At 40.9% G+C, this 16,607-nt stretch overlaps 1 protein-coding gene across 9 annotated transcripts in view; it reads right to left on the bottom strand.

The window, feature by feature from the left end:
• Positions 1 to 16,607, bottom strand: part of MACF1 (microtubule actin crosslinking factor 1) — a 315,228-nt gene that overhangs the window by 75,274 nt on the left and 223,347 nt on the right. For 7 of the 9 annotated variants that reach the window (XM_042996700.1, XM_042996694.1, XM_042996695.1 and 4 more), the window contains 6 exons: positions 13,299 to 13,361; positions 12,409 to 12,650; positions 11,462 to 11,591; positions 10,567 to 10,766; positions 6,023 to 6,518; positions 3,870 to 5,341 (listed from right to left, as the gene is read on the bottom strand). In XM_042996700.1, coding sequence (XP_042852634.1) covers positions 3,870 to 5,341; positions 6,023 to 6,518; positions 10,567 to 10,766; positions 11,462 to 11,591; positions 12,409 to 12,650; positions 13,299 to 13,361 — 2,603 coding nt within the window. The remainder of the gene's footprint in view (positions 1 to 3,869; positions 5,342 to 6,022; positions 6,519 to 10,566; positions 10,767 to 11,461; positions 11,592 to 12,408; positions 12,651 to 13,298; positions 13,362 to 16,607) is intronic. The other 2 variants (XM_042996698.1, XM_015542186.2) reach the window with 1 other exon arrangement.

The following is a 16,607-nucleotide window of genomic DNA, read 5'->3' as shown; positions in this document are numbered from 1 at the left end:
TGTGTAATTCCTGACCCTGGGCTCTGCTCAACCTGAAATAGAACTGAAAACAGTCCTCAGGAAGCCTGCTGCCTTATCTATTTCCCACCAGCCTAGCCGTGAAGACAAGGAAGGAGAAGACCAACAGGCTTGGGTGCTTCCAACACACCATTAAGTGAAGTGAACTTTTGTGAGAAACCTATGGACCCTAAAAAGGCTTCCATTTTTCCCACTTGTTCTTTCTTACCACTGAGTGAGTGGTAGAGGGCCGAGTATGAAGCCTGACCTGAGTACACAGTAAATATAAATACATATGAAACTCAGAGTGCATGAAGGGCATCCAGATACTGCTCTTAATGCCCAAGCCACCACCTACTTCCTGACGGAGATGCCACTGTGGTTCTCGGCGGGTGTGTGTACAACGACAGGGTTGGCTTGAACTCATAATGATCTCAATTCTTGACTATAAAACTAGCACAGGGAATTTCAAAATGAGGAAAGCCTCTTGTTATCATCAGAGTTACCAGATCTTTGGCTTAAATTTTAGTGAAATAAAGGTCCCTCCTTTCTTGTTAGTGTCCTGTTATGCACATACAATTCCTTTTCTTCAAGAATCACTGACTCTCTTGTTCAGGAAAACAGAATTTCCTGAAGAGATTAGCCAAAGTCTTTTCCTCCCAGTTTTCTGAAAACATACTCAATATTCTCATTTGAGATTTCTGGAATGGCAGAACCCAATAAAGCCAAATGCAGGAAGGTTTGAGGTCTTTGCTTGTTTAAAGTGGAAGAGAACTCTCTTCCCATCGGACAGATCCACCTGGGTGGACCATATTCTCTCATTTATTCAGAAGCAATTGAGTTAAAAGCCTTTTCTAGGAATAATGACTTTCAGTTTTTCACGTTAAGGAGGAAATAACTTTTCCTACAAGCTGCCTCTCCACGCATTTCTCAGCACTACTGCGCAGTCCCAAGTAAGCCGGGGCTGTCCCCAGACCTGACTCATCGGTCTATGCCACCCATCCACAGTGGAATTAGTCCCGTCCCAGCAGATGCTACACTTGTGTCTCAGAGACTCATATCCTCTTCTCTTCGGCAGACTCTGTACTGAGAGTGTGATTCCATTAAAAATAAAAAAAATTTAAAAATTTAAAAATTAAAAAAAAGCTGAAAACTTAAAGCTAATGCTGTTTTTTATGTTCATCTTCATCTCTGGTTTTTCCTTATTAAAAAGACTGAATCTGAAAGCAGAGTCACACTTTATAAATCAGGTCTGCTGCCGGTATGAGGGAAGATTAATTCATTGCTGGGTATACAACACATTAACCCAGAACTCAACACTCAAACCACGAAAATGACTCAGTCCTCAGAATGGGTCCAAAAAGACCTTCCCTTTACTCAGCCTCAGGGGACCGTGGAGCTGACACACAGAGCTCTTCCCTCCCATTGTTTTCACTTCCCATGAGCTCAGTGTGAGCTGAGCCAGGAGCGTGCTCCTCCCCTCCTGACCACACGCCTTTGCTGGGAGGAGGCAAAAACTCTTCCCAAAGCCTTTGACTTTATAAGGCGGACATGTGGAGCCAGCCTTCTGATTTGTGCCCCCAACTTGAGGAGGATACACACAGGGGCACAACTTTGCCACCCTCTTTCTCTCTCTTCTTCCAGTCTTGCATTTCAACACTGGTCCCCTGCAGAGACACACACTCTGCCCATGACCAGCCTTCGCATCCAGAGTATTGGTGGTGGGAGGGTTATTGTTAGAAATCAGTGAAACAGGATGCAGTAATAAACAGCTAAGCAGATACTGAACTCTGAGCATTTCTAAGCTACATACTAGGATACAAATAAAATATGGTAGCATCCAGTAATTTCTTAAAATCTGCCAGCTACATCAAAATTCAGAAAGTTTCTAGCAACTAAGGATTAACTGAAAAGGACAGTGAAAAGTTGTCCTCAAATCCAAACACTATATACGCCTGCCTGTGGACTCTTTTTTATATCCTAGCTTGTATTTTAATGCAACTTTAACAGGCTTGTTTACTTCATTTTCTAGCTCACTGATGATTAGAAGCAAGGGATAGACAGCAAAAGGCAGACCCAATGACAACAGTGAAGTAGCTGCAGTGAGAAGACAGCCCTGCTATCAGGGTAAGCGGGGGGAAATGGAAGCTACACACATATGCACTAAGAGGCACTACACAAGAACTTCAATACCCAACACAAACTGCACAGTAATTTAGGAACATTTAATACAAAGCAGCCCCCAATGTCTCTAATACCCTTGAGGATATCACCGTCACAAAGAACAATACCATCTTTTTAATAATGTTAACCTGCACTCATAAAGAAAAACTTCTACACAACGTAGTGTTTAGAAGATTAGGCAAATAGAATTTAAAATAATTCCCATGTAAACCAGAATCTAGTTTGATACAACTATTTGAGTCAAAGGGATGAGCTTCAGGTTTCTAAGAAATTCATTTAGTTGGTCAGATAGTTAATTCTAAGTAACCCGGAGCCTGTAGAAGACAGTCTCTGCTTTCAGGGCGCTTACAACAGCAAAGGCAAGAAAAACACACGTGATGAAGAAAGGCCACCTGCCCCTGGAATGGAGGTGCGGGAGTTTCTAAGAGGAAAACGTATGTGCTCATGGGTTTGAATTTTCCCTTCCTATCCTCTCCTTATTTGGGTCCTCAAGAATCCCCCAAACAATGACTTGTTGCTCCAAACTACACTGTCTCCAAACACTGTAAGGAGATCTTCAGCCAATGTCCCACTTCAGAGTTGAACATCCCTTAAGCTGGGGACCCTTCTAAAACAGCCACCCTTCTGCGCTCGAATCTTGTAACTTTTCTCAGGACTGCAGGGCTCTGACCGGTGTCAATCCCACCTCTCCAAACGTATTTGTAATTGAAAAAGTCCTGACAGGCAGGGGCTTTGGAGAACAAATGAACTCTGACTGCAGGAGTATGACTGTGTAGGTGGGAATAATTAACACCAGTGATGGAAACAAAGTGCTGGAAGTAGCCTTTTCATATCCACTCTGTGCACCAAGAAGGAAAAGCAGCAGAGGAGCAGCAGTGGAGTAAGGCACCTTTTGGCATTTACAACAGGGGAAACTCAGGATGAAAGGCTCTCATCCTGAGAGCCATGACCCTACACACAGTCCTGAGAGCTCCAAGTCCCTGACCTAGCAAAATTGCATTTTTGAGAGTCAATTCCTCCCATCTTCCTCTTCCCTGTTGCTTTAATTTCAACTCACAAAATCTCAGGACTGGAAATTCTGACTCAGGCAAAGAGTGAAAACATGTTTGCAGTCAGGGCAGTGCTTTTCAAACTCTCCTATAGGCAAAGAACATATTCCTGGGGGCCTGGGGTGTCGTCTTACCCGCCTGCTCTAAGTGGGAAGTTTCTTTGAAGTGTTATGTTTTATCTTAATAACTCATGAGAATTTTGTACTTTACTTCATAATGCATCAATAACTTTCTCCTGAAATAGGAGGAAAAAAAAAATCAACACTTTATGAAGATGACCCCATGTTTATCTTATGACTTCACACACCTCAAGCAGAAAACATGGACCTAGGGAAACATTTGCTGCTGTTACAAATCACAAGAGGAGATCCTCGAGTAAGTAACATTTGGACATTTCTTTCTATACCCTCAGTTGGTTATAAACACTGAAATAAATTACAACAGAAAAACGTTCAAACCAATTGCCCAGAATCCAAAAGACTGTTAAGTCTCCAGACAGTGTGCTTTGATGGTGATGGAAGCGAGAATAGTGACCCCAGGGACAGAAGTTAAGATGTATATCCAATGGGTTTCCGAGTTACAGGAAAAGAAATACACATTACTGAAGGCAAAAGATCAAAAAACAAGGGCATGGCTTACCTTAAAATCTGCTAACTGCTGGTTGATGAGGTCCACTTCAGTCCCCACCACCCACTGGAGGGCCTCCCCCTCCTCTGCTGCCGTGGTCATGTCATTGAGGGCTTTCAGCTTCCTGTAAAAGTCCTCCACGCGGCCCAGCGTCAGCTCCAGCTGCTCCTGGCGAGCTCTGCTCCTCTCTGTCAGTTTGCCACATTGCTTGTTCAGGGCTTCGAGCTCCCTCTTGAGACCTAACAAGTCCAGAGTCCCCTCTTCCTCCAGCATTTGTCGACACTCTGCTTCAGAGGCCTCTATGTCTAACCTGAGGGCTTGGATTTTGTTGAGGAATAGCCGTACATCCTCAATCTGGGACTGGAGGCTATCAGTGTCTCTGCCAATGGCACCCATGCCATCTAGCTCATCATCCAGGTCTGCCAGCTGAGAAAACATCTCTCGGACTCGGCAGTGAAACTGACCAATCCCCTCCAGCTTGTTTTCCATTGTCATGCAACCGCTGTTCACTCTTTGCTTTACTTCCAAGAACTCTTGCTGGGTGACCTCGGCTTGATGAAGAAGTTGGGAAGCATCAGATCCATCTGGGGCATCTTCTACCAAGCCCTGGGTGAAGTTCCTCAGATAGTCTACCTGGGGCTCCAGGGTCTGCAGCACTTCCTGTTGAGCTCTTAGCTTCTCCAGGTTCTTGTTGCTACAGGCTTGAGAGCCTAGAGCATCAAAGATCTCAAGTTGGTGTTTGGCCCCTTCAACCTTCTTTTCAATATTCTTAAAGCTTTCCTGGAACTCCTTGAGCCTCTGAGTCATTTCTTCAAGAGACCCTGTTTTGGCCTGTAGTTCCTCTGTAATGGAATCCATGTTCTGGTTGATCCCAGCCTTCTCATCCCGGATGTCATCTTCATCTGTTTCTGAAGAATTGATCAGAATGTCAGCAGCACTGTTCAGTATTTCTAGCAGGGAGCGGCGCTTTTCCACCTCACTCAGCATAGCCTTTGATCTCAGAAGATTGGACTCTAGCTGCACTGGGTCCAGAGTGACCTGCAAGTCAGACATCTTGGCCTTACAATCTTCTATCCACGGCACAAGGTCCTCCACATGCCACTGATATTTCTGAGCTTTCTGCATGCAGTCCTTGAGCCTGGATTGTCTGTCTGCAGTTTTTTTACTAAGCTCTTCCCAGTGGCTTTTGAGCTCAACCAACTGGTTTTGTAAAGTCTTTTTCTCTTCTCCAGGAGGTACAGAAAGAAGCAGAGATTCTCCCTCGGCCACAATCACCTCATAGGAGCCACTGTGTTGGTTAAGGCTCTTCTGAAACTCTTCATTCTCCTGTAGCTGAGACTGTAGCCGCTCCAATTTTGCAGAAATTGGGCAATTTTTTGCTTGCTGGCTTTGTTTGTCATCCAACCAGGTTCTCAGCTCATCAAACATTTGCTGGAACTGCTGGGTGCTGGCAAGAGCTGCCTGGAGTCTGTTCATGCGGTCAGCTGAAATGAGAAAATCAAGTTTAAACCAATCAGATCAGGACATGGCATTTAAGATGTTTGCTGAGAGTATATGGTCTATTCTTAGGGGAAGGAAACATGTTAACTGAGGGTCTGCCACAAAAGCAGCACAGAGCTAGTCTCCTTCACACACTAGATCTGATTTAATCCTCACGCCAACCTTGTAAGGTCACCTGAGTAACAGAAGTAAACTTCTGTTTCTAAGCTGATAAAAAGCCATAAATGTTTCTACAGGAAGGCAACACACTGAGTACAAAATTCTTCTGGTACAAGGCCATCATAAGCAGTCCAGAACATGTTCTAATTCTGTAATATGGTATATGTGTGTGTATGCATGTGCATGGTATAAATAAGTATTAGTTAAAGTATGTGTGTGGCTTCACCTATAAGGACATCCATGAGCACGAATCTCTACCTGCTGACAAAATTGATATTAGTGCTCTTATGTCTAGGATTATGCTATATAAAGTCTCCCATATTGCTAGTGCTCAGCCAATGTGTGATGACCATAGCACTTCTCACTGGAGCTAGACAAAGGGATAGGGTAACACTAGTGTGAGTCCAAAAGCTGTTTACAGGTCACCCTAGATTCTTGGGACTATTACAAAGTCAATCTTTGGGCTTGCCACTAATGTCAGCAGTGTGTTCTGTACCCTAACTTACCTGCAAGGTCTTCTAAACCTTGGAGAGGCAGGGCAACTGTCTCCAAACGCTTCTTCAGCTCATCCTTGAGGTACTGCTCCCCAATGAGTACTGAGAGCTCATCACAAAGTGTCTGTGCCTCCTTAATCTCATGGTCTAACTGCTCCACATCAGATCGAATCTCACTGGTCTCCTCCAGTTGCTGCTTCACGGCCTCAGGCTGGGTGCTGATGGCCGACTGGCTACTTAGTCGCTGTCCAACTGCCTTTACCTTCTCTGATAAGTTCTGGAGTAGTTCTTGGTACTGGGTGCTTTTGATAATAGCTTGGTCAATTTGGCTGGAACGGGAATTGAGTTTGCCAGTCAGTTCAATCCACTTTTGATTGATGCTCTGGAGTTCTTTCTGTACTTGGCTGGTGGATGGAGAGACATCTCCAGGGCCTGTTAGAATGCCCTGAGCCGCCTCGTTCAGCTGCTCATGCTGTTGCCTGCGTGTTTCAAATTCCTTCAGCATAAACTGTAATAGAAATGACATCAAGATGTTTAGAGAGAAAAGACAGATCTAAAAAGAGTGTCAAAACAAAAACTGATTTTAGATTGTGCCAAGTAGTGCCAACTCCTTTGGAAAATAAACCAGAAAACTCCAAGGACCAGGCTGCTAGGAAAATGTAGTATCACTTATAACAACAACAACTGCTTAATAAAAACTTGTTTTGCAAGGGTCATTGATTGTGCCTATTCTATTTCTTTTCCTTATTTGTCATACTCTGTTTCAACATCAGTTACTAAGGTTGGCCTTGTTTTCTGGATTGGCACTCATCAGTTTTGCCAGATAAAACCTGGGGTCCCAGAGCCAGCTACCTATACCTCTGGCTGGGCTTGCCATTTCAACTCTCAATAGCTCTGTTTTTCCCAGTTTCTTTCTTGGAATTCCAACAGCATAAACAATCTGTACATTACAACATAGCATGATTAGATAATGAGCTTCTTTAAAGCAAGGAGCATGTCTTTTTACTCTTTTCTATCCCTTATTTCATTCAGCAAGGAGTTAGGATTATGGGCTCTGGAGTTGTACTGCTTGGGTTCAAATTCTTACTCTCTTACTTACTAGATGTATATATAACCTTAGGCAAGTTTTTGAAGTTCTCCAAATTTCAGCTTACTTATCTATAAGATGAGGATAGGAAGTACTCATCTTGGCTGTTTTAAGGATTAAATAAGATAATTTATGGAAAGTATTCATCACTCACACTGTACAAAAATAAATAAGACAGGACTTTAAGGAATAACAGATGTGTAAACAATGAACTATAACAGAATGTAAAAAAAAAAAAAAGCAAAAATGATAAACACTGATGTGAACAAGGCACTGTGAAAGCAAGAAGTAAGGATGATTAATTCGATAGAAGATGACAAAAGCAGAAGAGGGAAGTCAGGAAGGCTTTGCAGAGGACAAAATAAGGAATTCTCCCAGTGAGCAGAGAGTCAGACTGGTGAGGGGCATTTCAGGGGGAGGGCCTAGGATTAGCAAAGGCACAGAGCTGTAGGAATATGGTATGTTCAAGGAAAGGAAGTTACCTGGTGCAGCACAAAACCTAGATATATGGGGGAGGAGTGAGAAATGAGGCTGGCAAGACAAACTGGGATCAGATAGTGGAAAGTCTTATATACGACACTGAGTGGGTACTTGGATGTTGTTCAATAGGCAGCCATGAGCCAGCAAAACATTTTCACATATTTAGATGTGTGAGTTAAGGAGATAATTTGGTAACTGTGTGGAGGATGCACTAGACAAAGAAGCCCATTAGTAGGCTGTTGCAATGGTCTAGACCTGAGATCTAACCTACCTAAGGCAGTAGCATTTAGAATGGAAAAAGATTAGAACAGTAATTCTCAAAGTATGCTCCAGGGGTCCTTAGAAGTCTCTAGGACCTTTCAGAGGGTCCACGAGGTCAAAACTATTTTCATAAAAATAGTAAGATATTATTTGCCTTTTATAATTTTTCTTTCATGAATGTTCAATGGAGTTTTCCATAGGCTATATGGCATCTGGTATTGCAATAACTTAAATGCAGAAGCAGATATGAAAATCTATGAGAATGTTCTATTAAGCCAGACATCAAAGAGATTTATAAAGCCATAAAACGATATCTCTCTTACTAAAGTTATTATGTTTGGATAATGTTATTTTTTCATAAAAAATATATATGTTACTTATGTTAATGTTATGGTTTTACCAACATTTAAAAAAATTAATAAATACATTTATATTTTAAATATTTTATTTTTTAAGTTTATTCATTTATTTTTGAGAGCGAGAGAGCGAGCACACGGGGAGAGGGGCAAAGAGAGAAGGAGAGAGAGAGAATCCCAAGCAGGCTCCCCACTGACAGTGCAGGGCTCAAACCCACGAACTGTGAGATCATGACCTGAGCCAAAATCAGATGCTTAATGGACTGAGCCACCCAGGCATCCCAACAAATACATATTTTTAGCTTCCTCAGTGTTTTAACACAGTAAATATTAATAGATACCAATATTTAAACACAAGCTCTTTGGGGTCTTTAATAATTTTTAAGAGTGTAAACAGTTGATAGCAAATAGTCTGAAAACCACCGGAATAGGGGGCTAAAAGAAAAGGTTCCTTCAAATACTACTTTTAGGTCTTAATTTAGGGAACTTGGTAGATGGCAAGAAGAAATGGAACAAATTTGAAAGAGGATGTAGAACAAGAAAAGGTTTTTGGGTGCTTACAAAAAAAAGAAGGGGGAGAAGGAGGAGAAGAAGAAAAAGAACAGGAAGAAGAAGGAGAAGAAGGAGAAGAAGAAGAAGAGGAAGAAGAAGAGGAAGAAGAGGAGGAGGAGGAGGAGGAGGAGGAGGAGGAGGAGGAGGAAGAAGAAGAAGAAGAAGAAGAAGAAGAAGAAGAAGAAGAAGAAGAAGAAGAAGAAGAAGAAATGTTCTCAGCATGATTTCATTGGAAATGACATATTTGGTCAATCTAAATTTCTATTAAACAATTTTTTTAAATGTTTACTTATTTATTTTGAGGGAGAGAGAGAGAGAGAGAGAGAGCGCGCGCACGGAGGAGGGGCAGACAGAGAGGGAGAGACAGAATCCCAAGCAGGCTCCTCATTGTCAACACAGAAGCCAATGCAGGGCTTGAACCAAAAAACCCTGAGATCATGACCCAAGCCAGAATCGAGAGTCAGACGCTAAACCAACTGAGCCACCCAGGTGCCCCTTGGCCAACCTAAATTTCTATGATGGTAGGTACTTAAATAATTTTTTTTCTTGAGGTTTGAGTAACAGAAAAATCTTTAAATGAAACCAGCAGATAGAAGACATTACATTAATATGGTCATTGTCACTGGGGATTAAAAGTAAAATACGGTTCGGTGGGCATTCAAGAGAGCTTTCCTACTATTCTTACTTTCTAATCTTATACCCTAATAAACTTTTGCCTGCTGCTCATTTTGTGTCCACCTAAAAAAAAATGTAAAATACGATTCTACAATGTAGTCACATCCACTCATCTTACTGCCTCTGTTAATGATATTAATAATACAGTTATTGACTGTTCATCATTAAAAAAAATTTTTAAACGTTTATTCATTTTTGAGAGAGAGAGACAGACCCAGCACAAGTGGGGGTGGGGCACAGAGAGAGGGAGACACAGAATCCGAAGCAGGATCCAGGCTCTGAGCTGTCAGCACAGAGCCAGACTCAGGGCACAAACTCATGAACCATGAGATCATGACCTGAGCTGAAGTTGGACACTTAACCAACTGAGCTACCCAGGCACCTCTGTCAGGCAATGAGATAAAGCCCTTACAAATATCTCATTTAGTTTATAGCAGCACTCTCAACAATAGCCAAATTATGGAAAGAGCCTAAATGTCCATCAACTGATGAATGGATAAAGAAATTGTGGTTTATATACATACAAAATGGAGTACTATGTGGCAATGATAAAGAATGAAATATGGCCCTTTATAGCAACGAGGATGGAACTGGAGAGTGTGATGCTAAGTGAAATAAGCCATACAGAGAAAGACAGATACCATATGTTTTCACTCTTATGTGGATCCTGAGAAACTTAACAGAAACCCATGGGGGAGGGGAAGAAAAAAAAAGAGGTTAGAGTGGGAGAGAGCCAAAGCATAAGAGACTCTTAAAAACTGAGAACAAACTGAGGGTTGATGGGGGGTGGGAGGGAGGAGAAGGTGGGTGATGGGTACTGAAGAGGACATTTTTTGGGATGAGCACTAGGTGTTGTATGGAAACCAATTTGACAATAAATTTCATAAAAAAAAAACCCTTAGAATAAACTATGCTAGTAAATCTTTGTGACCTTTGATTATTAAATATTAAATATATATTTATATGTCTATAAAAAAAAAACAAAAAAACCCCAAACATCTCATTTAAACCAAGGAAACTGAGACACTGGAAGGTTAAGTGACTAGTCCAGGGTCATTTGAAATCTACTTGCTGACAACAGCATTCAAATCCAGATTCGCATGACTCCCATTTCTTTGCTTAAAGCAGTAAGCTTTGTGGCTCACCTGGACCTGCTGCTTTTGTGCAGTCAGCATGTTGGGGTCAATAGACAGGGGGCCCAGCACCCCCATCATCAGTTCCTTCTCCATCAGCCAGGGCCGGAGCTGGGATTCTGCAGCCTGGAAGCTGGCCAGATGATTTGCAGATTCCTCCAGCTGCCTTTGCCGGGCCACGGTCACTTCAGTGGCCCTTTCCCATCGGGAATCTGTAGAGAGGAAATGAGAGAATGTGTTCCTTTACACTCACCAGCCACTGGCCTGATCCCTAAGTTATGTTCCTAACCAACTACAGGAAATGACCCCTGCAGCATTAAAGTTTTTTAAGTTAAAAATAACATTCATTTAATTTTAACTAAAGTAACGCAGTTCTGTACTTGATTGTGGTGGCGGCTATATGAAACTGTTACACATGGGATAAAACTGCACAGAACTACATATACACACACAGACACAAATGCACGTATATCTTACACAACACATAGATTATTTTATAGCCTGTTTTTTAACTCTTACTATATAATAAACTTCTTTTATGCCCATGTTTTTTCTATGTCAATAAATAATTACTACCATCGTTTACAGTTTAATACTATGAATGTGGCATAATTCACCTAATCCTTCCCGTGAGTAGATTATTTCCCATTTTTTCATTTTTACCACCAATGCTCTCTTTATCACAAGATTGTCAGATTGACTTGCCCAAGAAAGCCAAATATCTGACACTTCGAGTGGAATCTCTAGATCCTTTCCTTAATCAGACTCAATCTCTAACCCCATTTGGGCCTCTTGCTTGCTTCTGAAAATTAAAAATAAGTCCTGCTTTATAGGATGTGCTGAAATTCTATATCTGCTTTGAAGATAAGCAATTTAGTGAATCTTCAATCCCCCTGTGATAACTTACTGAGTTCCTCTTGCATTTCCTTCCAGTTTTCTGCTTCTTGTGAGTTAGGATATGTCATCAGCAACCCAGCCAGGGCTTCCTTTACTTTTTGGATTTTTGGAGAATTCTGTTCCAATTCAGCTAGGAAGGCCTAGAAGAGAGAACAGCAGGGATGCCATGAGATTTCTGGATAGGAAAGAAATCTGTGTGTGTGCAGGAAAGGACTGGAAGACTGGGTTGCAATTATTGGCTCTACTTCTGATGCCATCAGTGACTTGTTTTGTGATTTCAAGATACCTAACATTTCTGCTTCAATTTTTACTTTAAAATGAAAATCTAAGTGGCAGGATTTTTATGTACAACACATTGGTAGAACTCAGTAAAAGGGTATTATTAATCCCCATACACAAAAACCGTCAGATATGATGATGATGATGACAACAAAGACGTCAAGGACATTTATGTAGTTGGAGGAGATGGCATGATATGCCCAATTAGAATATAAAACATTTTGGCAAAAAAAAAATTTTTATACGATTTTCCATATGGTCTTATTTCTTCTGGTATTTTTCCTAGTTCTACATGTCTACCTTAAGAATGAACTATAATTACACCTATATTTAAATCCCCCCAGGAGTTGGAAAGGGGCTTTGATGAGAATGGTTTGGCTTACAGCATCATATGGAAAACCAGATCCCATTCTCAGTGAGCTGATGCTTCTGAGGAGGGATATTCTCTTTCTGTAAACAGGTCTGGTTTTGTTTCTGAATCTTATTTATAGTAATTTCTAACTTCATAGGTAAGAAAGTTCTCTAGTAGAGTTTAGGCATATTAATCATCTAAAAGGGCTCCTCATGGCCTGGGTGGGTGGGCATGTCTCACTTTCAGGTCCCAGGCTCAGGCAGGACCATTGGTACAACAGCTCCTTCCTCTTAGTGTTTGGGATACAGCTAATGTAAACATAGTACCTTGTTAGATTCAGCTTGGGCTCTCACTGTTTCCGGCTTGGTTGGAGATGAAGAGGCATCCATGGCTTTCAGGACTTCCTCTTTTGATTCCAGCCACTGCAGCACTGAGCCTGCCTCCTTCTGAACTTCCTGCATTCTGCTGAGGACAGCTTGAAGGCTTTCTTGGTGTTCCCGAAGCACTCCACCCAGTTTCTCATATTTTAAGTTTACATCTGACATGTCACACTGGATCTCCGTCAGATCTAGCATCATAGAAACAGAAATCAGATTGGGATAGCTCTCCAAGCATCCTCCTGAACTCCTCATGCTAAATTACTCATCAGGATCAAGCGTCTCTCCTACTCCTTCTAGTGAACTAGAGATTCTGTTCCTGCTAAATTACATAAAATTTCTTGCTTACATATACAAAGCAAAAAATGTTTCATTAATCTGCTTTCAGATTTTGACATTAGGTACTCAGATATAGAAATGAAATGCTAAATACACTTGGGAACTGCAGAAGTGAAGGCAGTAAAGGATCTGGGGCATTCTTCTGCTCCCTCTTCTCCAAACTACAGAGAAGTCATGGGGCCAGAAGGTTGAATGCTAGACTAGACCATCTTTAGTGTGACTTCTTTAGGACTCAAAGATTCGCATATGTTTTTCTTCCAGGTCTTTTCCTTCTTGCTCTTATCTAGTGGTGCAATTTATTTCCTAGTACCTTTATTTCATTGGCTGCCAACCTGTTTAGCCTTTAGCAATCCAGCAAAGAAGGATCACAGTGGCTTCTCCCCAGATTTTTTTTTAACCCTCATACCCATCCTGGCAGCAGTTCTTTCACACATACGGAAACATACACAGATGCCAATGCGAACTCTGTCCTAACACATCCAACAAAGAGGCATTCTCACCTTTGCAGGTGTGGTATCCGTTTACACTGCCTACAGAGCTTCCTACAGAGGGCAGTATGGAACCTGAGCAGAAGGACAGGGAGACAAACAGGGCAAGACAAACTTGTGTTAGGAATACATACAGGCACTGAATTTGTTCTCTGGCACTCACTTTGAGCTCAGGAACCAGGAGGTTAACACAGCACAAGACAACATACTCATGGAAAGAGACAAATCATTTTAGCTGCCAGGCAACAACTCTGATGTTTCGGCTTCTGAGCAGTAGGCAGAAGATAGAAGGCTTCTAATCCCTTCTAAAGGAAACCCAAATTCCCTTCCTCAATCTCCAACTAGTATTCTCTGGACCCTGCTATAACTTTGCGAAGCAAGTACTGGTAAAATGATGAAGTCTTTAGAATAGCTGTACTGTCTGCCATACTCTGCAATGAGGATTTATAATAAAGCCAAAAGGCTCAACTTTAACATCAATATCCTCCAACATAACAAAAATGAACAGTAAGTGCAATTGAGGACATAAAAAGCAGCATTCTTTTAATAAAGATATTAAAATGAAGCCTTCTCATGTTGCTTCAAAAGGAAGATTCTGTCTTTTCTTTCATGACTTTCTGCTCCCCTTCCCTACCAGAAAGTGGAAATTCTAAGTGCCAATAAATCTAGCTCATAAGCATTCCCATAAATTCTGCCTTTGGTTCTGTTTCTAATTACCACAATTTCACCTATGTTCTCCCCAAGTTGATTCCTGGTACTTCAGGAGTGTCCCAAGTTAAATAAATAACAGATCATGTGATTATAAAGATTATACAGAAATGTGAAGAATATTCATGATACAGTGTTACATTAAAAGGTCAGAATAAAACTCATGCACTGATTTCACTAGAAAAAGTTATACGTAAGGTTACATTAAAAATAGTTAATTATAAAACTTTTAAATGTTAACATGATTGTATTTTCACTGAGAAAAAAAATGGATCAAACAGAAAGATCATATTCCATTGCAGCATGGTGATGGCCAAAAAAGAAACTGGACTAGTAATTAAAGCCAAGACTGTCACCAACTTGGTATGTGAGCCTTAGTCTATGGACAGACCTCAGTATCTTCTCCAGGATATGAAGGTAATACTAGCTATCCTGTTAGCTCTCATGGAGTTACCAGAGAGAGGTAATGAGGTACTGTATATGAAAGCACTTTATAAAACAAAAAGAGCTACACAAATGTCAGGAACTGGAATATTCAGGACTTCTCAGAGATAGAAGAGAACTGTGAAAACACTCAGGCTAGTGATTTTCAAAGCACCCAAGGAGGTGCTTTAGGGACTCTGTAAATGTTTGGTTTTAAGTGTAATATTCAGAATATATTTCTAACCACTTAGAAATGGCAATAAAACACGCATGTTCAATTATGTTGAATAGCACATCTTAACCAATTTATGCTGTTCTTGGCAGAGAATAAAGTAGCTCCTGTACCTCTCTGCATACATTTATACTTCTTTTTTGAGCGTCACTGATCGGAAAAGCTGTAGCTCTTTGCCAGGACATTACAATAGTCAAACCTACACATGTTCCCTCATACAAAGAAAAACATTTATGGCACATGAGTGCTACATTAAAGAAAATGATAAAGAAGGCTGTGATGCATCTGTTCAGATCAGGCTTTCATTAGGGTGGAATCCTGTTAACAGAATTCTTAACACTTCAGATCATGGTGATGTCAGGTTACAGGCAAATTTTTGTCCTCAATGCCAGTTTTAGGTACTTTCTAGGTTTAAGAAAAGAATGTGAGTCCTCATTAAAATTCTTGGTGATTTAGCTTTGAAACAAGAATTTATTACATCACTTTCAAGCTTCTAGTTCAGCTTAATTGATGAGTGTTCTGAAACTGTAAAGTGAGCTTTTTAAAACATTTGTTATCATTTACAACTACTTATCTGTGTGACTTGCATTTTCTGGCTATGATACAAGCAAACAAAATTGAGAAATAAATCAGATAACAAAGCTGTCATCCAGAAATCCTTTTCCAAATTTTTATATTCCCTAAGATAGTCTCAGTATCCTCACCGATGGATTGCATAATAGATAAATGATATAAATTCACTTATAAGGGAAATTTATGCCAATAAAATACCATTTGTATTGTTTTATGTAGTAGAGTTCGATTTGAGATTATTCTTTTTTTTTTTTAACGTTTATTTATTTTTGAGACAGAGAGAGACAAAGCATGAACAGGGGAGGGTCAGACAGAGAGGGAGATACAGAATCTGAAACAGGCTCCAGGCTCTGAGCTGTCAGCACAGAGCCTGACGCGGGGCTTGAACTCACGGACCGCGGATCATGACCTGAGCCGAAGTCAGCTGCTTAACCGACTGAGCCACCCAGGCGCCCCCGATTTGAGATTATTCTTAAACAGACTCTAGGGCTATAAAAAATTTGAACAACCACTGGTCTAGTCCAGAAGTGAAAAAACTATACTGGCCAAATCTGGCCCTCTGCCTATTTCTGTATATAAAGTTTTATTTGAACACAGCCACACCCACTTATTTATATATTGTCTATGACTAATTTTGTGCTACAATGGCAGAGATGTGTAGCGTGACAGAGACCATATGCCTCACAAGCCTGAAGTATTTACTATATGGTCCTTTAAGAAAAAGCTTGCTGACTCCTGATATAGTCACACACTAATAAGTTGCTGACTTAGAGGTTTTATGTGTTGGAATACAAGAAGCACAAATTCCCTGAAATGGTGTCATTTCTGGGTAGTTCCAAGAGATCTTTACACTCCAAAAGAAAAGTAGCCATTCTCAAGAGGTAAAAATAAACTTTTCTCTTACTATGTCAGTGACTATAGAGGTGCACTAACACAGTTTGGTAATAAAACCTATGAGATCCCAATTAACAACCAGAAAGTGATTGTGAGCTCATACAGATTTTGTTTGAAAGACTTAATTTGCAGCCAGAGATTATTCATACATCTGGGCATAATCTTTGTGTCCACTTCCAAGAAGTGTGGCAGTCCTCGGTATGCCAACACTGACCCCTAAATGCTGTGTCTCTCTCAAGAGATCAAGCTAATACCCTCCAGGACTGACTCCAATGTAAAGATGATGCACAACCGTCCATTCACATGTTTAAAAGAGAGAAAATTCGTCAAAATGGAAATCTTATTTTAACCCTTCTCTGTTCATTTAGGCTAACTAGTCCCTTTAGTTTTTCCCACCATAGGAAGGAAATCTGCAAAATGGAGCAATGATAGATAGCAAATGGAAAACAGATCAGGTTGAAGGGGAAGACTGCTTTGTGGAACACTCCCCT

The sequence above is a fragment of the Panthera tigris genome, chromosome C1 (assembly GCF_018350195.1).
Source record: "Panthera tigris isolate Pti1 chromosome C1, P.tigris_Pti1_mat1.1, whole genome shotgun sequence".
In the NCBI taxonomy this organism is placed as follows: Eukaryota; Metazoa; Chordata; class Mammalia; order Carnivora; family Felidae; genus Panthera; species Panthera tigris.
Note: the sequence above shows the minus strand (reverse complement) of the source record. Positions and strands in the feature narration are given on the sequence as shown.